This window comes from Sciurus carolinensis, chromosome 3, assembly GCF_902686445.1.
Source record: "Sciurus carolinensis chromosome 3, mSciCar1.2, whole genome shotgun sequence".
NCBI lineage: Eukaryota > Metazoa > Chordata > Mammalia > Rodentia > Sciuridae > Sciurus > Sciurus carolinensis.
The window spans coordinates 149920409-149945636 of NC_062215.1; the positions used below are offsets into that span (position 1 = coordinate 149920409).

Genomic DNA, 25228 nt, shown 5'->3' on the forward strand with positions numbered 1-25228 from the left:
AATTTATGGCATAAAATACTAAACATTTTATTACGATGATAGAATGTCTGGGCCACAGATAGGTGGAAGGTGCTGAACAGATGAAATTAACTCAAACAACTGATTAGCCAGGGACTACTGCAGTCACTTGGAGGTTTTTCATTTATGTCTTCTGGTCCCTGGACTGAGATGATTCCAGTCTGAGTCCACTAAGGAGAGACAAGTGGAACTTTCTGTGTGACATGGGATTTTTATAGCATGGCAGATCTATTCTGAGAGAGATCATCCTGGGAGGAGCCTTGAAAGATGGTGGTCCATTTCTCTTCAATGAATCATTCAGTTTCTTATAGAATAACGTTTTTCACCCTTTTGCTAATGGGGAAAGTCTACTATATTCTTTTGGCTTAGTATTAGGCATATGGGAGAAAGTTGACTGAATATTTAATTAGCTCTCCTATTGGCCAGGGAGACCAGCTACCTGACCTATAGCAGTTCACTTTATGTACGTTCTACTCTGTTTCTCTATTCTTCTTTTTAGTCAGAACTCTTATACCTGCTGTCTTCCAGAAATGCTGAAATCTCTAATGTACTAGAGTTCCTCCTGCATTTAGTTCAATTAAATTTATATATTTTTGTTTTGCTTTATTTGCCCGCTTCAGTATCATTTTAGTGGGTAATCAAAAAAAAGGGGATAAATGTGTTCATTCTGTCATTTTTAAAAACACAAGGCCCTGTTATTTGTGTCTTTGGTAATTGGTTTCTCTCTTTCCTTCTGGAATTAATGTCATACATGTATTAGAACTCCTTGATATGTCCACTAAGTCTTGTCTCTTTTCACTCATTGATTAGATTAAGTCTTTAGTTTCTGGTCACATCATCTCTCCATAGGGATACTCATAGCATGACACCTAAATTTCCCTAAAATGAATAGTATAAAATAGAATGATACTACACTGCCTTTTATGACCAATCTCTGACCCATCACTTCTATTTTATTCATTAGGAGTGAATCATTAAGTCCAGTCCATACTCAAGGGAAGGGTGAATATCAAGAGCCAGGGATCAGTGGGGGTATCCTAGAGGTTGGCCACATACAATTCATTCTTCCTCCTTACTCCAATACTGGGGAAAACAAGGAAAGATGAAAAAAGACCTGTGTAAAGAACAGACAGTGTATGCTGACCCTCCTCTATTTCAAGGTAGCTCCGTGAGATTAGATTATACTGGGAGGCTGGGAGAAAACTGCAATGAGAATTATTTTAATAAATTCATTAAATTTTGAGTGAACAGGACTAAGTCATAAATACTGGACTGAGATGTTTTAATAACCTAAACTGACCAAAGAATTATGAAGTCATGGTAAAATGTCATTAAGGAAGTTAAAACCAATGGTTTTTCCTTGTGGTTAGAACATGGTTGCTGCTATTCCAGGTATCACATTATGTCACCCAAATAACAGGGTGATTTCCTCCCTGTCTCTTCTCATTATGGAAGAGAACCTTTCCTCGAAGTCTGTTTTTAATTGGACCATCTACCCATACCCTAGTGAGATAAGATTATTACTCATCCTGGGAGACAGTCTCTGCTAGAAAGGAAGACGTGAGAGGTGAATGGCTACTAATCAGTTCCTAGAAGAAATGTTTAAAACTATATTGTAGATTTTTCTATTTTTCATACAATACATATGTATGTATCTGTGTGCATGTACATGAACATTTATATACATATATTTAAGGTTATGTTCTGGACATGTATGTTCAGTTATCTTTTTAATAAATTGTTCCTCTATCATTATGAGTACCCCTTTTTATTTCTATTTAGTTTTATTTTCTATTTTTCTCCTATTAATATAGATATACTATCTTTCCTTTGAATACGTTTACAGGGTATCTATTTTTCTATGACTTCAACTTTTGTGTGACAGTTTTATTTTAGGTGCATTTTAACATTTATGTATCTGTTTTACTAGACAAAATGAATCAATTTACATTTAATGTGACAACTGTAGAATTAAGCTTATTTTACCATCTGATTTTATATTTTTGTTATTGTTTTTCTTTGCTTTTTTCCACTTTTTCTGTCATTCACATTTTATTAGATTTCCTGACAAAAAACTAACATCATCACTACAGCGTAACAACCAAATATCGTCTCAACCTGATTGTGCTGTATATATATTTTTATAATCAACACACCAATATTTAGCTCACCATTTTTAATTATTTTTTATTCTAATTAGTTATACATGACGGTAGAATGCATTTTGATATACCATGTATAAATGGAGTATAATTTCTCATTTTTCTGATTATACATGTTGTAGGATCACATCGGTCATGCAGTCATATAGGTACATGAGGTAACAATGTCTGTTTCACTCTACTAGCCTTCCTACCCCTTCCCCTCCCTTCACTCCCCTCATTATTATTTCCTTTATATTTTCCTTCTTTGTTCTAACAAAGGCCTATTTTTTATTAGTTCTTTCAGTGAAACCTACGGGTAGTAAGTTCTTTTGGTATATATGAAATTCTCTTCACTTTGCCTTCATTCATAATGTGTAAATGGTATATAAAATTCTAGGTTGGCAACAATTTTCCTTTTTAAATATATTTAGTAGTCTCCAAAAGACTCATCTTGTCCATTTATTCCTTCATTTGTACATCCATTTCATTTCAATACCTTCCTCATTCCCATTTCTGAGGCAATCATTCTAATGTATTTAATGTATACTTTGTTATTTGTCTTTAGCTACTTTCTTGCTACAAAGGCAGAGGTGAACAGATCCAGCAGATCTCATGGTTTGCAAAACCAAAATGATTTCCTATCTGGTCTTTTATAGAAGAAGTTTGCAGACCCCTAATCTAGGCCACAGTTCTCAAAGAATATGTATCTTTAAGCTATAGTGTTTATATTGAGACAAATGTCTATTCTTTGTTCACACACACATACACACAAATACATATCATATATATTATATACATCAAATTTTAATCACCTGACTAATCTTTCATGAACTGTCCATTAATTCAGGATTGATTTTTGGCTCTGAAAATCAATGCATAGGTTAGATTATAGATTGTTTTGTCCATTTCCTTTTCCAGATGGAGATAAAATGAAGTCTACTGAAATTACCATATTAGAGGCAACTGATTAAAAAAAATGATCAGTGGGGTACAGTGGTGCACACCTGTAATCTCAGTGGCTCTGGAGGCTGAGGCAAGAAGGTCATGAGTTCAAAGCCAGACTCAGAAATTTAGTGAGGCTAAGCACTATCAAGTCACAGACAGAATCTGCCCTTCCAATTGCCCTTAAACATGCATATTATAAACTAACAGTTTTACTATTAGATTAGAATTACATCAAAGTTATAAATGTGAATCTGTTAATATTGGGGACCTTGATCATTATTTATCTAAACTTGGTGTTGTTACTGAGATATCAGAATGATTATAGGACTAGAGCAGTTGAAATTTACAAATACATGGAGATACTAGAATTGGTGCAGGACTAAATTAACTGAAATTTCCAAATAATCCCAGTAAGGAGTCAGTTCCTTGCATATATTAAGTGTCAGTTTTGCTCTGGGTTATACTTGGCACTGTAGTAATAAACACCAATAAGATAATGATTATGGGAAAACCCAATTAAATGAAGACCTACATTTATCGAAAGTAGAATATGGCATTTACTTATCACTATTGAATCACAGTCTCTCAAATCCCATACTAAGCAGAAAACTGCCCACAGAGAAGTTATCATCTTGACCTAATATTCTTATAAAAGGACCTAAAGTTTAATAATTTTTCAAAAAAAATTTCAAAATTATATAAAAGATAATTTTCCTAGAGGGTGCTTAAGATATTTAAAAGTTATAGATTATTTTAGAACTACTAGTTACCAAAAGAATAATCATTATACTTGTAGAATCCATGATTTTTTTTTTCAGTGCTGGAGACTGAAATTCTTAGCAGTTTTTTTCTTTTTTAATCTTTTTTTTTTAAATTTTAGTTGTAGATGGACATAATACCTTTATTTTTATTTACTTATTTTATGTGGTGCTGAGGATTGAACCCAGTGCCTCACATGTGCTAACCAAGTACTTTACCACTGAGCCACAACCCCAACCCCACTTAGCAGTTTTTAAACTATTTTCACACATTTTATTTCCTTTGATCCTCATGATAGTCTGAGAGTTGGAAATGGCAAATTTTATTATTCCAGTTTTTATAAAAGAAGACAAGGTTTGTGAAATAAGGGAACTTTCTCAAAGATATACATAAAGAACTTCTTGATGTATAGCATATGTCCAGGTCATTTGACCTCCTCTTGACACACACACACACACACACATACACAAAGTAGTGTTCTTTTCTATTTGGAAGGCAGCAAAGGTGTGATTAAAATTGTCTCCTGTCTTTTAGTTAGTTAACTACAATTTCCTGTATTAGCTTCCAAATTTTCAGGTAATCCACTTCCAAAATCTATAGTTTCCAAAAACTAATTAGGTACATTTAAGAAGAATGGTATAAAAAATTAAAACAAGTCATTAACAAAATCCAGAAGCCTGTATCACAAACTACATCTGAATTTCTGGTTACAATAAAGTTTTTACAGCAATAGTCTGTAATTTTAGTAATCAACTTTAGTATCAATAGTCTGTAATTTTAGTATCAATTTCAGTCTTTAAGGAAAAGGCTATATAAAAAGACAAATTAGATATTTTTCCAAAAATGATATGAATCAGATTGTTATTTACTTTTTAGACTGACTGATTAAGCATTTACTATAAAGACAATTTTGTTTTGTTTTTTATGGTACTGGGGATTGAAACCAGGAGAGCTCTACCTCTGAGCTATATACCCAGTCCTGTTCTTTATTTTCAGACAGGGTCTTGCTAAAGTTGCTGAGACTGGTCTCTAATTTATGATCCTCCTGCCTCAGCTTTCCAGGTAGCTGAGATTACAGGCCAGGTACCACCATGACTGACAAAGATATAACCAACTTACTACTTATACACTTCAGTCAAATTTCAGAAAAAAATTTATGAGAGGCTTTTAAAATAGATAATTGGAAAATAAGACTTGAAAAATGTTAGTGAAATCAATAAGACCATTCAAAATATAAACAATATATTAGGAAAGAAGAGGAAATAAACAAGGGAAGAAAATATTTTATCTTTTTGAAGGAATGACTGAAAAGTTGTACTTCAAATGTTCTTGATCCAACACTAAGTTCTTATCTTAAAATAATACTAAAGCTAATCCTATATGAAACATTAGAATTATATTTCCAACTTAATTGAAAATTTAAGGTCACTACTTTTCCCAACCCTCTGCTATGGCCAGTGTCCTCAGGTGTATAGCCTTGCATGTTATGAGATTCAAATGAACTAACAAGCCAAATTGCTTTGGAAAATACAAAGTTGTACACAATATAGTTGGATCTCCTTATCTTCCAGTTCCACTTCTGCAGACTCAACCACTCACAGGTGGAAAGTATTTGAGGAAAAAATTATATTCACACTGAACATGCACAGACTTTTTCTTTATTATTAGTCCCTAAACAATAAAGTATGTTCACAGCATTGTTATATTAGGTATTATAAGTAATCTAGAGTTGATTTAGAATATACGCAAATACTATGCCATTTTATATAAGTAGCTAGAATTATAGACATGTGCCACCATGCCCAGCTAAGATCCTAAAGTTTTAAAAATTTTTTTAGTTGTCAAAGGACCTTTATTTTATTTATATATATATGGTGCTGAGAATTGAATCCAGTGCCTCACACATGCTAGGCAAGAGCTGTGAGCCACAGCCCTAACCCCAAGATCCTAAAGTTTTAATAGAAAAAAACAGATCACAAACAAAGCACTGGGACTAAGTATAAGGGCAGATTTCTCAAAAGTAGCAAAGCAAACTGGAAGACCAAAACCCAAACTGGAAAAACAATGAAGGGAAACTCAAGACGACCACTACACAGGGGGCAGTGCATATTCCAGAAGGAAGATGAAGGACTCTGTAAGGAAATTGCCAGAAGAAAAGCACAACTGGTATGTTTCCCATGTTACTGAAAATCATACAGCAGAAGTGTTAGAGTAATTGGGGGAAAAAAAAATCAATGGTAGATATTCCGAAATTAGGTAATAAAAGACAAAGTCATTACACCAACAAAAATGAAGGGAAAGAATGTTCCAGAGGAGGTGTGGGTATAGGAGCCTGTTAAGTTGTCTCAGTACTTGAAAGTTCATAATAATGAAAACACTTAATTTAATAAAAACTATAATTTGGGGGAGGAAAAGAAGGGAAAGTAGAGTAGTGGTGGTGAAGGATAGCTAAATCCTCACCTACCAAAAGAAAAGTAAGTAGATAATACCTAAAATGAATATGTCAAAAAGCAATACATAGCTGGGTATGGTGGTACGCACTTGTAATCCTAGCATCTTGGAGGCTAAGGCAAGAGGAATGAGAGTTCAAAGCCAGCCTCAGCAAATTAGTGAGGCTCTAAACAACTCAGCAAGAGCCTGTCCCTAAATAAAATACAAAAACGGGCCGAGGTTGTGGCTGTGGTTAAGTGCCCCTGAGTCAATCCCTAGTACCAAACAAAACAAAAAAACAATATATATACATACATAGAAGTATGGTGGGAAATAACCAGAGAAACAGGGGCTAAAGGTGCCACTGGAGACCAGAAGTGGGCAGAACTGGGAGGACTACTTCATGACACTAAAATCCTTTAATCTTATTTGACTTTTAACAGTCAAATACATGTACAACTTTAATGACAAATTATTTTGGGGAAAAAACCCTCAATGTTAACTTTAGTAATTGAACAGGATGGTTGGTACTGGTACCAGAACAAACAGATCAGTAAAACAAATGAAAAAATATCCACAAGGAGACCAAAAAATACAAAAGAATTTATCATATGATTAATGTATTAATTTCTTATGGCTGCTATGTCAAATTATCATAAAGTTCATGACTTAAAATAGCACAATTTTATTCCCTCCCAATTCTGAAGACCAGAAGCCTAAAATCAAGCTACTCTGAAGCTGTGCTGCCTTAGAGGCTCTTGTGGAAGATACTCCCTGCTTCTTCCAGTTTCTAGTGGCTGCTGGCATTCCTTGGCTTGGGACAACATCTCTCTAATCTCTGCCTCTGTTTTCACATTGCCTTCTCTCTGTGTGTTTAATCTTTCTCTGTCTTGTGATGGCATTTAGGACCCTCTCAGATAATTAAGAATAATCTCATCTCAATATCCTTAATTAAATCTTATCTGCAAACACTTGACCTTGTGAGCTAGTATTCCCATATTAGACATTTTCTTTGGGAGTCACCATTCAGTTCACTGCAGTCAAATGGCATTTCAAATCTGTGTGATAGGGATATATTACAGTGATATTAGAACAATTTGCTATCTGACAAAATTTTTTTCAATACTTAAATCAACATAAGGATGATTAAAAATTTAAATGTTAAAACCTTAAAATGATACTATGCAAAAATGTAGGTGAAGGTTTTATAAATTTGGGGTCAGAAGTCTTTTCAACATGATACCAGGCACGGTAATCATGTAGGAAATGATTTATTAGATAGCATAGAAGTTTTAAACATATATTAAAAATGCATGAGCAAATTTGAAAACTAACTGGGTTTCATAACATATAAAGAAGAAAGGGTTAATATTTTTTAAATAGGTAACCATTGTAACTCAGTAGTAAAAAGACAAATTCACCAACTGAAAAATAAGGATAAGAGAACAGGTAACCAAAAAAGAACTTCAAAAATCCAATGAATATACAAAAATGTTATTTAAACTCTTTCATAACTAAAGAAGTACTAATGAAAGAATAAAAGTCCATCTGTCAGATGAGCAATGACTAAAAAGTTTAAGAAAGATGAGAGAATAAGTGTATGGTCCCCTAATTCCTTTTCCTGACCCAAACTGAATGCTAATAAATAAATGCCAGATACAAGGAAGTCTGCATCAAATTTAAAGAGAACATCCAAATCTGCCATATAGCTCCTCTAATTTCAATCAGATTCAGTTGGACAACTTGAGTGCATTCTGAAGAAACACACCAATTAGTACTCAGTGGATTGAAAAGACAAGCCCGAGTTAGAGAACAGAAATATTCTACTGGGTGCCTATCTCCCTATCACGGGATGGCAAAAAGACAACTTAAAAAGGAATCCTGATGTTTAACATGGGGAATGCATCTTTTCAACACTTCTGGTTTCCATAAGGAGGGTCTTTCCATGCCTCTTGCCCCTTCTCCCACTGTGAGAAACCTGATTGATGAGTATATGCTGGCCTACATGCCACAGCAGGGCAGAACTTCTCTATTTCTTGACTGGTCAGAGATAATTTATCAAAAGTCTTACAACTGGAAAATGTAGTCCCTTTAAAAAATCTTATCACTTGTAACCTACAAAAGGCAAAAGTCTTAGAGGATCTCTTCTAAAGATTCAAATTTTCATTTGGGAGGGCTATTCCAAACTCTGAACTGGGGGACAGAAGAATTAGAAGACCACTGATGCCATCTGTGTTAACTTTGCATCTCTGTAACCAGAAAACTTCACATGAATAAATTAAAGGAGGAAAAGTTTGTTTTGGCTTATGTATTCAGAAGTTTCAGTCTATGGTCTGCCTGCTCCATTGCTCTAGGTCTGAGTGAGGCAAAACATCATGGTGGAAGGGCATGGCAGAGGAAAGCTGCTCAGCTTATGGAAGCCACAAACTGGGGGCAGGGGTGGGTTAACTGGGGAAAGAAAAACCCTTCCAGGTCACATCCCCAGTAACCTACATTGTCCAGCTATGTCCCACTTCCCAGTAGCCCATTTATTTAATCATCAATGGATTAATTCACTGATGAAGTCAGGATACTCATGATCCAATTACTTCACAAAAGTCCTATCTCCAAACACATGAGACTTTAAGGAATAGTCCACATCTAAACCCTAACACCATACATATCCTCCAACAGATCTCTCAATACTAAAGCTAATATTTTAATCTCTATCAGCCTAACTCATTTGGTTTCAAGCTCAGGATGGCAGGGGGCAGGGGGGAAGTGATGCTGTGTATTGGACTCCCTAAAACCCCCAGTGGCCAGGACAGTTTTTATTTTTCCTGTATAGAGACAAAACATGACAATGGGGGACTACAGGGAAACCAGAAATAGAAAGCTGTAGTCAACCTTGCACAGCAGACTAAAGTCAACCAATTAGAGATCTACCTGCCCTGACCTGCCTCTGTAATCAATGATGAACACATGCTGTGGAAAAGAGCCTAGAGACAGCATGTGAGGACCATGGCACCCAGCAGCCAATTACTGAACAGAATAAGTATCCGGTCTCCCACCACCAACTCCAAGGCAGTTATTGAAATTACCATGTAAACAGGGAGGGGTTTAAGATGACTCTACTTATACCATTCTTGGGGAAAGGTCAGGACAAAAGAGAATTGCCCCATTCAACAAGAAATATCATGAAAAAGTAGTATTATAAGAAAAAGGAGGTTCCATTATAATATGAAAGAGAAAATATATACCTCTGAAAAGTTGCTCTATAAAACAGAAGTATAAAGAATGGTTCTGCATGCAGATAACATACAACTCTATACAATAGATAAGAAAACAACTAAAAGAAATGAGATAAGAGACAAGAAAACATACTACTGAATTTGAAAAAACTACAGGCAGAACAGATACTTCAGAAAACCATTTTAATATGGAGAATAGATCTGGGGAAAAAATTTAAAAATGAAGATTACAAGGTAAAAGTGGCTATATTTGAACAAAGTGGTTTGATAAAACAAGGATGACAAATTTAAAAGATAAAAAATTGAGATCTAATGTAAGTAATATTCCTGGACAGAGACAGATACTAGGAATAGCAAAATATTCAAAGATATACAGCTGAAAATTAAAAGGGCTCATCATGTTAAAAAGAAAGTTAAAATACAGAATGACCTTGACTGAGATACATCATGGAATTTTGCTAAATTTTAAGAGAAGAATGTTCTCAGTATCTGAGAAGAAACAGGACCACCTGTAAATTTATGCTGGCATCAGACATTGCCTCAGCAACATTAGGTGTAGGCTGGGGATGTACTCAGTGATAAGAGACAGTGATAGTGACAGCATGTGTGAGGCCCTGGGCTCCTCTCAGCACTACAGAAAAGACAGTGAGTATTACGTATAATGCTAAGGGAAAATGAATATGACATGGAATTTACCACTCATTTGGAATACAATTTTAATTTTCATGTGGATTGCATAATTTATATAACTGGCTTGTTATTAATGGATAATTAGATTGTTTTCAGATGATATTTCAAACCATAATACAATGAATAAAATTGTATACGTATTATTTAAAATACATATATCTATTAGATGAACTTCTGGAAGTATAAAAACTGAATCAAATGGTATATGTATTTAAAAATATATTCATTTTGCTGTGTTGTCCTTCGCAGATATTTAACATTCAGTATTATTTTTCCAAGAGCATGTGCTCATTTAGTGTCTGTGTCATATATTGGTGATTTTTGCAGTATTTCCAACTTTTTCTCTATTATTATATCTGATGATCTGTGGCCAGTGATCTTTGCTGTTACTACTGGTTTTGAGGTGCCACAAATAGCCATATCCATATGAAACAGTCGACTGTTGTGTTTTTTGACCACCCCACCAGTCAGCCCCTACCCCTCTCTTTCCTCAGGCTTCCCTTTTCCCTGAGACAGAACAATATTGAAATTAGGCCAAACAACAACCCTCAATGGCTCTAATGATTCAAGTGAAAGGAAGAGTTCCAGGTCTCCCACTTTAAATAAAATGCTAGAAATTATTAACTTAGTGAGGAAGGAAGGTTGAAAGCCAAGATAGACAGAAAGCTAGACCTACCCTTAGCCCAGCTGTGAATGCAAAGGAACAGTTCTTGAAAAAAATTAAAAGTACTGCTCCAGTGAACACATAAGTGATAAGAAAGCAAAGTAACTTATTGCTGATGTTGAGAAAGTTTTAGTGATCTAGATAGAAGATCAAACCAGAAGCAACACTCCCTTAGCCAAAGTCTAACCCCAAGAAAAGCTCTCACTCTCTTCAATTCTATGAAGGCGGAGAGAGGTGAGGAAGTTGCAGAAGAGAAGTCAAACCTAGCAAAGGTTGGTTCCTGAGGTTTAAGGAAAGAAGCTGCCTCCATAACATAAGGTGCAAGATGAAGCAGCAAGTGCAGACGCAGAAGCTGCAGCAAGTTAGCCAGAATGTAACTGATGAAGGAGGCTAAACTCAACAACAGATTTTCAATGTAGATGAAATAGCCATCTATCAGAAGACATCTAGGACTTCAACGGATAGAGAGAAGTCAATGCCTGGCTTCCAAGTTTCAAAGGACAGGCTCTCTTTCACGCAGGGGTGGTGGCGTTGGGTGCGGGTGTTTATGTGGCTGATGACCTGAATTGAGGCCACTGCTCCTTTACCCCTTTGAAAAGTTATGGCCCTTATGCATCAAACTAAATATACTTTGCCTGTGCTCTATAAATGAAAAAATAAGCCTAGATGACAGCACTTCTGTTTATAACAGGCCCTGGGTTGTATCTTTGGCAAAAAAAATTAAAAATTAGAAAACTACTAGAAAAAAAATCACAAAATATTATCAGTGGCTAATGTTGGTTGTTGTAAATATACTGTCACTTAATGCTTTTTCTATCACAAATAAATTGGCAAAAAAAAATTTAAATTCTACCATTATATGTAAATTAGTCAATAATGGCAAAATAAGATATATAGAAGGTGACTGGAACTAAGATGTCTAAAAAGTTTTATTTCAGGAAAAAAGGCAAAACTTAAGGGATGAATGAAAAACAGAATTTAAGAAGGGATTAAGGATATTATTAAAGAACAAGACTGGTTCATCTGAGGGAATTTTCCAGTTCCAGACATATTTGAGAGTCCTTCACAATCCCATCTGTTGTTAAAGAACATATAAAAAGAAAAAAATTTTAAAGGAGGTACAGTGAATGCTGAAACAGGTAAAAAAGTATAAAAGAAAAAAATTAAATTGTACAATGTATCATACAATAAAACCACAAAGTATCCCTACAAAACAAAATAGTACATTACCTGTTTATATGTACTATTTAATATTTTGATATGTGGTTCCAGTTCATCACTGGTATAAATTTTGTTGTATTAATTTTTTATGATAAACATTTATAATAAAATAAGGCAGCCTACTTTTCCCACCACTCTCATGTTTGCAGTTTTTGCCCTTTGGACTGGTTGATCCATGAGTACCCTCCTAACTCTAAAATCATAACGGGTTGCCTGGCAATTATAATTAATAGTTATTAGAACAATGCCTTACACATAGCTATCTCAATGCCAAGATGTACAATCATTTTGCACTATTAAATCAATAAAAAGAGCTCAAAGAGTACTGGATATGTTAGGCACAAATAACAAACAAAAAACGATTTTAAAATGTGGTCATATAAAAAATAAATGCCATTAGATGTCTATTTAGCTGATAAGTGTATACTTAATTCCTCCTAAAGAATGAGAAACCTGTGGCTACGCCATAAATATTAATGTGATGATGATTAAAGCAATATCACCTTACACAGTACACTGTCGTGTCCAATCAAATAAATCAATACATAATACTTAGAAAAAGAACCCAAACCACGGAGAAACGTTATCTTTCCAACAGCTATTTTAGTGACCCACAGTTTATAACAGCTTTCATGCTTTGTGCATTAAATCATTTATTACATGAAAAATAATCCCACCTCCTCTACTGGCAAACCCAGAGCATCGCGGGTTAGTAGCGAGGCGGGATCTCCCGCCTCCGCCCTGTTTCTCCATCTTTCTTAAGAGCATCAGGTATCCGACCACTGACATCATGGCCCAGGTGATGTCGGTGGCCGGGTACCTGATACAGGAGCTGGATCCGTGCGGTGGGGCTGGGTTCTCCACCTGGGACCAGAGGATTTATGCGCGGACCCCTCCGGAGCAGGTGCATTCCGCGGTTCACCTCAAACCGCACATCTGCTTATGTTGTTTTTACCAATCGGTCTCCGATTAGTTTCTAAGGAAGACATTCCCATAACAACATAATAATGAAATAAAAATAAGAACAACGTTCAAACAAGGCCAGCTGTAAAGCACCTGGAGGCTGCGAGCCGTCTGCCTCTACCGCAGCGATCTCCACCTTCGCGAGAAACCACCTAACCAGCCTTAGGCCGCCGCGTTCCTCCCCGGCGAGCGTGGGCAGAGCCCGCGTCCGCCCGCCGGAGGGACCCAGCCCCGCCCCGGCCACTCCGAGCGGTGCTGCCCCTAGTCGGCCCGGAAGAGCGCTGGTCCCGGCTTCGCCCGGGGGGAAGGCCGCAGGGCCGTGCCCCCGGGGAGCCGGGGCGGCCAGCGAGGGCCCGGAGACCGCGTGCGGGCGGCGCCCTGCCTCCCGGCGTCGCCATGGGAACCCAGGGTTTGGCCGCCAGGCCGGACCGCCACCCTGAGGGAGGCGGCGGGCGGGAGGCCGCAGACGCTCACCGCGACGCCGGAGCCGCGTCGCGCCGGTCCTCCGCCGCCTCGGGTTGCGCTCGGCCTCACGGACGTCCGTCCCGGCACCCGTCCCAGCCGCCGCTCACGAGCCCGCGACGCTGTCGGGCCGCTCCCGCAGCCCGTGCCCTCCGCACCGGAGCGTGGAGGTGTCGGGCTCCGCTGCGGGCGGGAGATTTAAACGCGGCGGCCCGGCGCGCGCGTGAGCAGCGCCGCCCTCGGCCCCTCGGCCCAGGCGTCCACCGCCCTCGGTCCAGCGACCCCACGTCGGACGGGCGCCTCTGTTCACTCGTGAGTGAACTCCTGGGTCCTCTCTGTGCCTCCTTTGCCCAAGTTCTCTTTGCTTAATAAAGTGAAGTGACAAGCACCGAACTGGCAAGAACGTCACTAGAAGGAACTGACTCTGAGACCTCCGCGGCGGGGGTAAGTGGAAGGAGTGCTTGGTTTCCTTTCCGAGCCGCGCGCCCGCGGCGGGGTCCCTCCTGCCTCGCCGAGCCCCCACGGCCCCTGCGCGGCCCACGGCTGCCGGCACTGCGGGGCTCGAAGCCCGCCTGGGTCACTGCCGAGTCCTCAGGTGCTTCTTCACACCAGGACTCTGCACGCGGGAGGCGTTCATGGACAGGTTTGTTTTTCTTATTTTAAAGGTTTAAGAAGGGCTAAGTTCACCACTGTTAATAATTTACCTCAAATGCACATATAGATAACCATGAGTGTTTGTGATAAACGAATCTTTAAGAGTAAAAAATAAATTGAGCCTAAAAGTCTCAGGAAATAAAGTGTAAATGAGACAAAAATAAAATTGCATTACTGGAGGAGATAATTGAATAAGTTCAAAGTACTTTCTTTTAAAATGGTGACTCCAAATTTTATAACAATTTCCCTAAAATGTGAATTCATTGCACATAGCTCGCAAGGGGGAAAAAACGAGATGATAACTAAAGGTCTGTAAAATCATGAAAGACATAAAGATGGGGTAAGAGTCTAGAATATTAGTAGTACAAAGTGCTCACACTAACACCAGAAAAAAGTAGCTGTAGAATAGAAAAAAGGGCAAACTATTTATAAAGAGTCAGTTTGGAATGAAAATGAATTTAGATTCTTATGCTACTTGAGTCTCAAGGAATAGTTGAAATTACATGAAAATTTTTGGTATGTCTTTTTTTATGGGAAAAGTCCACAGCTTTTCTCAGACTGTTTTTTTAAAGTATTTTTATTGGTGCATTATAATTACACATAATAGTGGAGTTTGTTGTTAATTTTTTTTTACATGGTCAATTTCATTCCCTAGTATCTCATTTCCTCACTCTGGTCCCCTTCCTCTCCCTATTGGTCTCCCTTATATTTTCATAGGACACCCCTGCCCCCCTCTTTTTTTCTCTCTCCAGTTTCCATATGAGGGAAAACATATCACCCTTGATTTTCTGAGTTTGACTTATTGTTTTAATGTAATGCTCTCAGGTTTCATCCATTTTCCTGCAAATGATGTAATTTCATTCTTCTTTATGGCTGAATAAAACTTCATTATGGGTGTATACCACATTTTCTTTATCTATTATGGACAAAGTCCAGATTCTTAAAACGGTAAGAATTAGCATTTGCAAACATGCAAACTGTACTTCTTCGGGATGTCTTTCCTGATTCATAAACAGTTTGATGTCCTTCCCAAGAGGCACATTATGCTTTTCACTCAACCCGTATTGTAATTAACTACCTGCTTTTCTTTCCCATTTAGATGCTGAGCTGCTCCAAAGCTTCTCCAGTTTTATACATTTCCTCAGTCTCCTAGTACTGTGCCTAATATATACTAGGTCCTTAATGAATGTTTATTTCATCAATGAATAAACTGAAAGATGGCTAATTGACAGCTGAAGAATACAGTATAAAATATCTAAAGAGAAATGAACATCCCAAAGGCATAGATGACTAACATAGGGGCTGGGGATGTAGCTCATTTGGTAGAGTGCTTGCCTCTCAAGCATGAGGCCCTGGGTTCAATCTCCAGAAACAAACACACACACACACACACAGACTAACATAGTAATAAGCAAAATAACTTTTAAAATGTTGCCACGCTTATGGTAAATTCTTGAGCTGTTTTAGGCAATGTTTCTTCCAATGGTCTGCAATTTAATTCAAAAGGATGATAAGTTATCTTTTCAGCTTTCATCTGAAACAGAAAGGTTCTCCAAGTAACATACCAGGAAGTCAGGACAGTGGCTGTGAGCCAGGTCTGAAGGTTTTGTTCACTTAATTGGGAAAAATTATGGAAAGATACACAATGTTTCTAAGCTACCATAAAACAGCATTGATACATAATCACTTTTTCTTCATAAATAACTAAGAAAAGTGTCCAAGTAGTGACACAGTATTGGAATGGTTTTGGCAAACAATGCAGCTACTAATGCTCCTTCTGGGCAGGAATTAGATCTTACTCATGGTGTTCATAGTGGAATGAATAAATAATCTTCCTTTAACTGCTGAGTTGATAAAGAGATGTTTAAATGATTTGTATTAGTCCCTTAACAAATAAATTAACCCAGTAAATTTTAGTGTTTCATTATTTTTTTTTTTAGAAAATTAAAAGATTTAATACATTAAAATGCTTTTATGTGAGGATTTTAATTTCATTTAGAAGTACATTTATAGAACTGCCATTTCACTACCAATATATAACATACTTTACACTAGTATAAACAGTATTTTCTTCCATCATACACTTCAACAAGCCAACTAGAAAAAAATCTTAGATGACTTGGTATATGGGGCCTCACAAATGGGATCCAAACCTAGAGTCCTAGGTTTGTTTTTTTTTTTTTTTTTTTTTAATTTTTTTTAGTTGTCAATGGACCTTATTTTAGTTATTTAAATGTGGTGCTGAGAATCAAACCCAGTGCCTCTCACATGGTAGGCAAGTACTCTACCACTGAGCTATAACCCTACGCCCTGGAGTCCTAGTTTCTTTAAAAAATGATCTTTATTTTTACCTTTGCAGTATGGAGGCAAACCTCTCCTTAACCTCCCAAATAAAGCCTCAAATGATATTAGGAAACATACTAAAATTATTCTACTCTTTGTATGGTTTTACATTAAGGATCTATGAAGCTGAATGTCATGGAAATTACTTCATTTCTTCAAGGTATTTCACTTTCTTTGCAATCTGTTGGATCTTACCAAGGAGCTTAGCATTAACAGTTAGTGGCAGGAGAACATGGAGAGCCATCTTCCTAAATGTTCATAATAGTAACTACTTCAATGCAAGCTAAATGTGCTCTCCCTACCTTACTACATTTTTTTTATTCCAGTAAGGCTAGAATAAGACACAACATTACTGAGATGGCTTTTTAAAAAATGTGAATTATTAGAGACATTTAAAAAAAGTTATTTCCTCCCCGGAAAAGACCAATGAACTTAATTGGTATTACTAAGGTCCAGGCATGTTATTTAACTATACATAGAATTGCTTGCTTGACATGAAATTTTCTATAAGATTGTATCTAACAAGATCAATTTTCTATAGTCTTTGTTACTCAGAGGTATGTCTCCTAGCTCTATCATTAACTGATCATGTACCTTCATACCAGAGACTTAACCTGTCTGAACTGTGGCTTCTTTTAATAACATGAATAACATAATTCAATTATATGAATTAATAACAGGATAATTTCTAAATGTTCCTTTTTGCTCACATACAGTTTTTTTTTTTTTTTTTTTTTTGCGGTGCTGGGGATTGAACCCAGGGCCTTGTGCTTGCGAGGCGAGCACTCTACCAATTGAGCTATCTCCCCAGCCCTCACATACAATTCAGAAATACAGAAATGGATCTTTTTTTTATTTATACATTATTGCAGTAATATATTTAGTGGTACATTAAAATTGGATTAATTTGAAAGACAAAAACATGCAAAGCTGCACATACCATTATGGTAATTTAGTATCAATAAATGGCGCTTGTTTATATAACCTTTTATGTAAGTGAAGACATTTTCACTTATTTTAAAAAATTTTAGTTGTAGATGGACACAATACCTTTATTTTATTTATTTTTATGTGGCACTGAAGATGGTACCCAGTGCCTCACATGTGAGACAAGCACTCCATCACTAAGCTTCAACCAAAGCCCCCACTCTTATTTTTTATACCTATAAAAACTGCATGATATAAGAATTGGCAAAATTGGCTCTGTGGTAGAGTGCTCACCTCGCAAACCCAAAGCACCCTGGGTTCAATCCCCGACACGAAAAAAAAAAAGAGTAATTGATAACGTGTCCAATCAGTTGGTTGGATTCAACCAACTTTAGATAGAAAATGTTCAGAAAAAAAATTGCATCTGGGCAGGTGAGATGGCATATGCATGTTATTCCAGTAATTCAGGAGACTGAGGAAGGAGGATTTCAAGTTCAAGGGCAGCCTCAGTAGTTTAGCAAGACCTTAAGCAATTTAACAAAACACCACCTTAATAATAAAAAAAAAAAAAAAAAGGCTGGGGAAGTAACTCAGTGGTATAGCTTTCCTAGCCTCAATCTCCAGTAGCAAAAAGCAGAACAATGCAACCCTGCATCTGTACAAATTTTCTTTCCTTGTCATTATACCATGAACAATGCAGTATAATAATTATTTACATAGCATTTACATTTATGTTAGATATTATAGTTGACCCTTGAACAACATGGGTTTGAACTGCTGGATTTTTTTAAACGCAGATTTTTTAATGTTTATTTTTTTAGATTTGTGGCTTAAATTTTTAAAAAACTGTTTAGCCAGGGGAGTTAGCTCAGTCGGTAGAGTGCTTGCCTTGCAAGCACAACGCCCTGGGTTCGATCCCCAGCACCAAAAAAAAAAAAAAAAAAAAAAAAAAAAAAAACTGTTTAGCCTAGAAGTATACATATACATGTACACATATATATACACACACACACATGCGTACATACACATAAATATGCTAGGTATGTCCTGAATGTAAAAGATATGTGTAGATAATAGTCTGTTATCATTTACTACCATAAAATACAAACCTAAAAAGTTAGTTTATTAAAATTAACACAAACACCATACACTGTGCCATTGAGTCAAGAGGAATGTAAACACACATAAAGATGCAGTATTAGGGCTGGGGTTGTGGCTCTGGTAGTATGCTTGCCTAGCACATGTGAGGCCCTGGATTTGATCCTTGGCACCACATAAAAATAAAATAAAGGTATTGTGTTCACCTACAACTAAAAATATAAAGAATTTTTAAAAATATGCCGTATTAAATAACTGAAATTAACTGTAGTACATACTGTATTACTACAATAATGTCATAGCCACCTCCTGCTATTGCAGTGAGTGCAAGTGTTGTATCTGCTTAAAATCATAAGATGCTAATTAGATATCCAGTACATTGCACCTTTCAGTAAAAAGTGATCTCATGGGGCTGGGGATATAGCTCAGTTGGTAGAGTGCTTGCCTTGCATGCACAAGGCCCTGGGTTCAATCCCCAGCACCACCTGCCTCCCACCCAAAAAAGTGATCTCATGTTTGCCTTTAATTTTCACTGTATATAAGATACATGAAGCTCGGCACAGTGGTGCACACCTGTAATCCCAGTGGCAAGGGATGCTGAGGCAGGAGGATCAAGAGTTCAAAGCCAGCCTCAGCAAAAGCAAGGCACTAAGCACTCAGTGAGACCTTATCTCTAAATAAAATACAAAACAGACTGGGGATGTGGCTCAGTGGTTGACTGCTCCTGAGTTCAATCTCCAGTATCAAAATACATACATACATACATACAACATACAAAATAATATTTATTAACTTTGTTATTGGTAAGGCTTCCAATAACAGCAAGCTATTAGTAGTTAAGTTTAGAGAAAGTCAAAAGTTATATGTGGATTTTCAATTGCATGGAGATACCCCCTTGTTCAAGGGCCAAGGGTATAAGTAAGTAATCTTGGGATAACTTGAATGCAAGAAAACTGCATAAGTCATAGGCAAATACACCATTCTATGTAAGGGACTTGTGTATGGGAGAATTTGGGTATCTGTTGGAATCCTGGAGCCAATGAAGAAACCAAACGGCAACTTTTCTTTTTTAGAGTTTGAGTTCTACGCTCAGTTAAATTGGAGTTCAAATCCTGACAGTGGTATTTACTGATAGCACAACTTCTCAATAACTTAACTATATCTTCCTTTTCTATACAGATAATTCAGTACATACATCAGCAGATTGTTATGGCAAGATAGTTCTGTCATTTTTGTAGACAAAATAATTTACTTCTTTATATTTGCAAAATCAATGTACTGATACTAGACCAAAGCCTAATTCAAGTGAAACAACCAACAGAAACAAAAAAAAACTTCACTGTTAAAGATTTTCCTTCATAATAAAACATTAAGATAATTATGTTTGATATTCGAGGTCCATAAACATCAAAGTATCAGTATTGAAGTAATTCAAAGTCCCTGCTGATTTTGTACCTGGCAGCTGGATTAGCAAAATGGGAATTTTACTTGTGTAATGAAACCTGATTCTCATTAGTGGCTATTAATAACATTGAAAAGATACTAATTGGATATTCCTTGCAGTCTTAGTGCATCCTATTTTCTCTTTTAAAAATCAGAGCTTCAGTTATATCAATAATTAATATTTTCCTTATATTGCTTTATATAAGCAACTGTGACATTTCAAAACAAGAATACATCAAAAGAATTTTAGATGTGTGAACAGATTTCAGTGTTGTTATCAGAAATTCCCAGATAGTATTTGTTTTGTTTTATGGGGATGTTTGTTCTATTATGCAATTATGTATATTTTATATCAATTTAAATTCATTTGTTCTTTCCCCTGATAATACTAGCAGGCATTTGGACATATATTATGCATTTTTAACAGTTCCAAAGTGGAATTCTAAATTCAAAGGAAAAAGATATACAAGGCAAATATTGGTCCTTTACCCGGAAAACTGTTTTTCTACATCCAGTGTAGAATAAAAATTTTTAAGGAATTTGTTTCTACCTTAATAATCTATAGATAGTCATCACAAGTTTTTATTTTCATATTTTCCGAAATAAAAAGATCATCTCTCTATGAAAAGATTTTGAAGGTGGTTTGAGAATAGACTTCCTTGGTAAATGAAGAAATGTTATGACCACTTCCTTCCTCATAGTATTTAAACTCATAGTATTTTATTCTAATACTTCTGTGCCTCTCCTTCTGCTAGAAATAACCTATAACTTCATCCTGCCCCTCAATTACCTGAGCGAATTTGATACAATGTCACTCTTCTAAGATGTCCTTCTTGACAGCCAACTTGCTTCCCAGAGCTAATTGCTGCTCCCTTCTCCAAGCCACCTCTCTACCTCATGCACTTAGGACATTGTAGCAGATACATTTTTAATGATTAGCTCCCATGTAAGAGTGTTATCTTTTTAAAGGTAGAGTACGCATGTCTTATACTCTCATGCTTTTCCCCTTTCCTACACCCCAGCAGAGATCTGGGTGTACAGCTTTTTTCCTTGAACTGACTTATTCAATGAGGTATATTAAGCCTAATTTTTATATTATATTTTTTGGTGGGGGTGATGGGTATTGAACCCAGGGCCTCACAGAGGCTAAGCAGGCGCTGTATCTCTGAGCTAAATGCCTCTAATCCCTAAACCTAATTTTAAATTTAGGAAGTTTACTGTTAAATAGGAAGAATTGTAAGAAAAGGAACTTCTTTATTAGATAAGGTAAGAGAGCAGTTATTAACATATTTATGAATTACATTACTATGGCAAACAGCCTCAGTAACCCCCTGCTGGTCACCTTCTCCCAGCACTGGGAAAGCATCTCTCTTTTCTCCAAGTGAGTCTTAGGAGCAAATGAGTGCACCCACGTCTGGTGTAACACTAGCCTCAACGGGAAGAAAAGGGAACAATGAAAGGCAGACTTCCAATTTCTGAGAAGGAAGAGCATTATGTTTTAAGAGGACTGGACCTTCTAGGCTTCTACTGGCTTCTCATATTCTTCCTTTATAGGGAATAAGATATAACTTTTTGAGTTACCCAAGGAGAGAAATTTAGCAGAGATCAGAGACAATCCGTTTTAGAGACCTGGTCACTAATGTTATATCAATCCCAAGGGAGAATGCCTTTACTGTGAATGTATCCTGCTGTGGATCCAGAAACAAGACTAGATAAGGGATGAGTTATATAAATGCCATTTCCTTTTCCATTGCGTCTGATAAACAGGCCTCTTTACCTATATTTTAACCACCTAGTATAAACATACTACATTTGATCAGCCCAGGTTGGGTGAATTCAGACAGACATGTAGAATAACTATCCCTTAAGGCTCAGAGACCATTGAAAATAGGACTATGAATTCATTTTTGTCCTCTCACAAAAATACATAGCTTAGAGACTGCAGATAAGAATGAGAAAAATGATGACTTTGTATGTGAATTTTCTGGCTGCCTTTATTCAGTCCCCCCCGCCCCCCATTAAAATACACAGTAAGAAATGATGTGATAACTGGAGCTCTAGCTCTTGGTCTGTATGAAATGAGGACCATATTCTAAGGGTGAAGGGAGCTGGGGTCCCTAAGGAAGGTGGAACAAAACCACTATTAAAAGCCCTGCACGGGCTGGGGATATAGCTTACCTGGCAGAGTGCTTGCCTCGAAAGCATAAGGCCCTGGGTTCAAATCCCCAGCACTACCAAAAAAAAAAAAAAAAAAAGCCCTGCACTTCCTCTGGACTTTAACATACAAGAAAATTAAACACCTAACTGGTTCAATCCACTGTTAATTTGGCTCTCAACTGCAGCCAAATACACCTGTTGTTTCCCAGGTTTCATTTGAAATACACTGAATTATAGTCTGATAATGAGACCAAACTGATTTTCCATACACTAAAAGGTTGTAAGTTTGAGGTCTCTGTTTGAGGAATGCCAATCCATTAAAGACTGAAGTCATATTTTAAAAAGACATTTGTATCTGATATATAACATATGCATAAAGATAAATGCTAATGTTATAAAATTTGTAGAATGTTTATGTAATACCAACCAAAAGACTTTGTCTGGAGAACATATTTTTATCTTCACCTGAAGATAGGTTAGGGAAAGAAGAGATTCCTGGTTACCCTGAAATCTGTATGCAATTTCTAAAGGATCTGACATATCTTTAATATGAAGTACTTCATCTAAAATAACTCAATGAATTCTTAATTGGCAACATCTACATTTTTTAATGTTCCGAATACATACAAAGTCTTATTTTCTTATAAACACTACTTGTTTTACCAAAAGGAAATTGAATTTCCATTTCTCTTCCTGTAACATTTTCTATTAGTCTTTCTAGATACTTTTTAAAAAAAAAAATCTAAAGAACCCAAGCTTCACCAACAGAAATAAAAGTACTCTACTTCTAATATATTCTTTTATAGTATTTTAAAAGCAAATATTAATTCAAATCAATGCCTTTAAAAAGAAGTTTAAAAATCTCAGTTTAATTTCTATAGTCTGTAGGGTAGAGAATACAAGTAACATTTTATTTTATACACACAAAATGAAAACAAAGTAATCTGTTAGCTTTTATGAAGGGTAGAAATCTTGTGTAAACCTTAATTTAAAAGACTGCATCTTCATCAACATAATCTGATGGTTCTCTACCGACTTCATTTATAGAAAGTCTCTATATCAAGTCATCATTCACTTTCATGCCCCCACGTGGGAAGAGGTAGGGGAATATCTGTAGGAATACAATTTATTGTCTGCACCTCCACTTAGAAGTAGCTGTATATAGAGAGAGAGAGAGACAGATATATAAGTAAACACAATTATTTCATGTAATAGCTAAGCTTAAAGCTTAAATAAATACTAATAATTTGATTACAAAAGGAATTACAGATGAGCAGTTAACTTACATTGAACATTAGCACTTATGGAGACCAATTACAGAATATTTCACTACTGTTTGGGTTGAGCACCCCTAATCCAAAATCGGGCTGGGGAGGTACTTCAGAGAAGAGTGCATATAGGAGGCCCTGGGTTCAATCCCCAGTCCTAAAACAAAATAAAAGCAAAAATCTACACTACAAAATACTCTAAAATTCTTGTTTTGAGCATCAAAATGATGCCACAGGTGGAATATTCTACACCTGACCTCATGTGATGGGTCAGGACAAAACAGATATACCAAAAAACATTATATAAAATTATTTTCAGGTTACATGTATGATTAATGTATACATGAAATAAAAAGGAATTCTGTGTTTAGACTGTGTCCCATCTCCAGGATACCTCATTTGTGTGTTAATATCCCAAAATCTGAACTCTGAAATGCTTTTGATCCCAGGAATTTCAGATAAAGGATACTCAACCACTATTATAATGCAAGACATTAAAACATCAAAAGTGATAATTTGAATTTGTTGAGGCATAGTATGCTATTGTACTTTCTATGAAGTTTTTTCCAAGATATATAATAAAACAGTTTGAAGACTGATACAGCTTTCCCTTCTTAAGAAAACCAAGTTTTTAAAGGACAGTGCATTTATTGTTTGCAAATGAATATTGCAAATTATTCAAGTTGCCCTAGGACCTGTATTTAGAAAGAATTCTTAGGCAATAAGAGATTATGTATATACATACAAAACGAAATGGTAATTCTTCAAATATTTTATAGTTCATATTTATTACATATGATTTTTGTGACTGGGAAATACTGTGATCCAATTAGTCTAAAGTAGTGAATTTATAGACTTTAAATCTTTCATTAAGATAGCTCAGTGGTAGAGCACTTGGCTAGCATGTGTGAGGCACTGGGTTCAATCGTCAGCACCACATAAAAATAAATAAATAAAATGAAGGTACTGTGTCCATCTACAACCAAAAAAACATAAAAGATACTCATGAGAGAAAAATAATTGCTTCAAATTTTCAAATTTTACTATACTATTATCAGAAAACAAATTAGATTCTTCTTTGAGATGTGAGATTTTTATTATAGAGCAGAGATTATAAAAATGATATACATTGAAACTAATAACTTTTATAAACACAAATACCATGTTTATTCTATTAATATATTTTCCTCTTCACCAAGTAACTAATAAATTCTTACCCCTGTGTCTGTCCAGTCTACACTTAGAACCTTATCTTCATGAGCAGCCAGATCATAGAGAGGAGCCTTACAACTAAAAGATGAAAATATTAACATGTTATATAAATATTCACAAGATTAAAACAAACATTTATGAATAATTGTTTACACTTTTCTGAAAATTTTATAGGATTTACCATCTTTGCCCTAATAACCATTTAATCTTAAAATTCTGAGTCTTTTTTTTTAAATATTTTTTTTTAGTTGTTGATGGACCTTTATTTATTTTATGTAGTGCTGAGGATGGAACCCATTGCCTCACACATGCTAGTCAAGCGCACTACCACTGAGCCACAAGCCCAGCCTCAAATTCTGAGTCTTGACTCAAACATTTCTACTATTTTTCCTATATCATCAGCAGACTACAGATTTATTACAACAAATACATTCAGGAAAATCTTACTTAGTTTTAAAGATTTACTCATAATTAGGCCATTTTCGCACTTCTTTTATCCCCAAATCATGGCTTTGTATATACCCTTTATCTAATCTTTTCTACCCCAATAACTCTATTTATATTTTTAGCCCAAACTTTTCCCTGGAACTACGTATGTTT

General features: G+C 36.2%; 2 protein-coding genes across 6 annotated transcripts in view; both read right to left on the reverse strand.

Annotated features, from left to right (window-relative positions):
• Positions 1-13925, reverse strand: part of Ica1l (islet cell autoantigen 1 like) — a 60213-nt gene extending 46288 nt beyond the window's left edge. Inside the window, exon 1 of one of the 5 annotated variants that reach the window (XM_047547460.1) lies at positions 13539-13925. The gene's annotated coding sequence lies outside the window, so the exon portion shown is untranslated. Of the gene's footprint in view, positions 1-13157 lie in introns of all 5 variants that reach the window. The other 4 variants (XM_047547459.1, XM_047547458.1, XM_047547456.1 and 1 more) reach the window with 4 other exon arrangements.
• A 9072-nt stretch (positions 13926-22997) lies between these two features.
• The window catches only part of Wdr12 (WD repeat domain 12), a 28168-nt gene continuing 25937 nt past the window's right edge, over positions 22998-25228 (reverse strand). The window contains 2 exon segments of the mRNA XM_047547461.1: positions 22998-23303; positions 24634-24706. Coding sequence (XP_047403417.1) covers positions 23226-23303; positions 24634-24706 — 151 coding nt within the window. The 3' untranslated portion in view covers positions 22998-23225.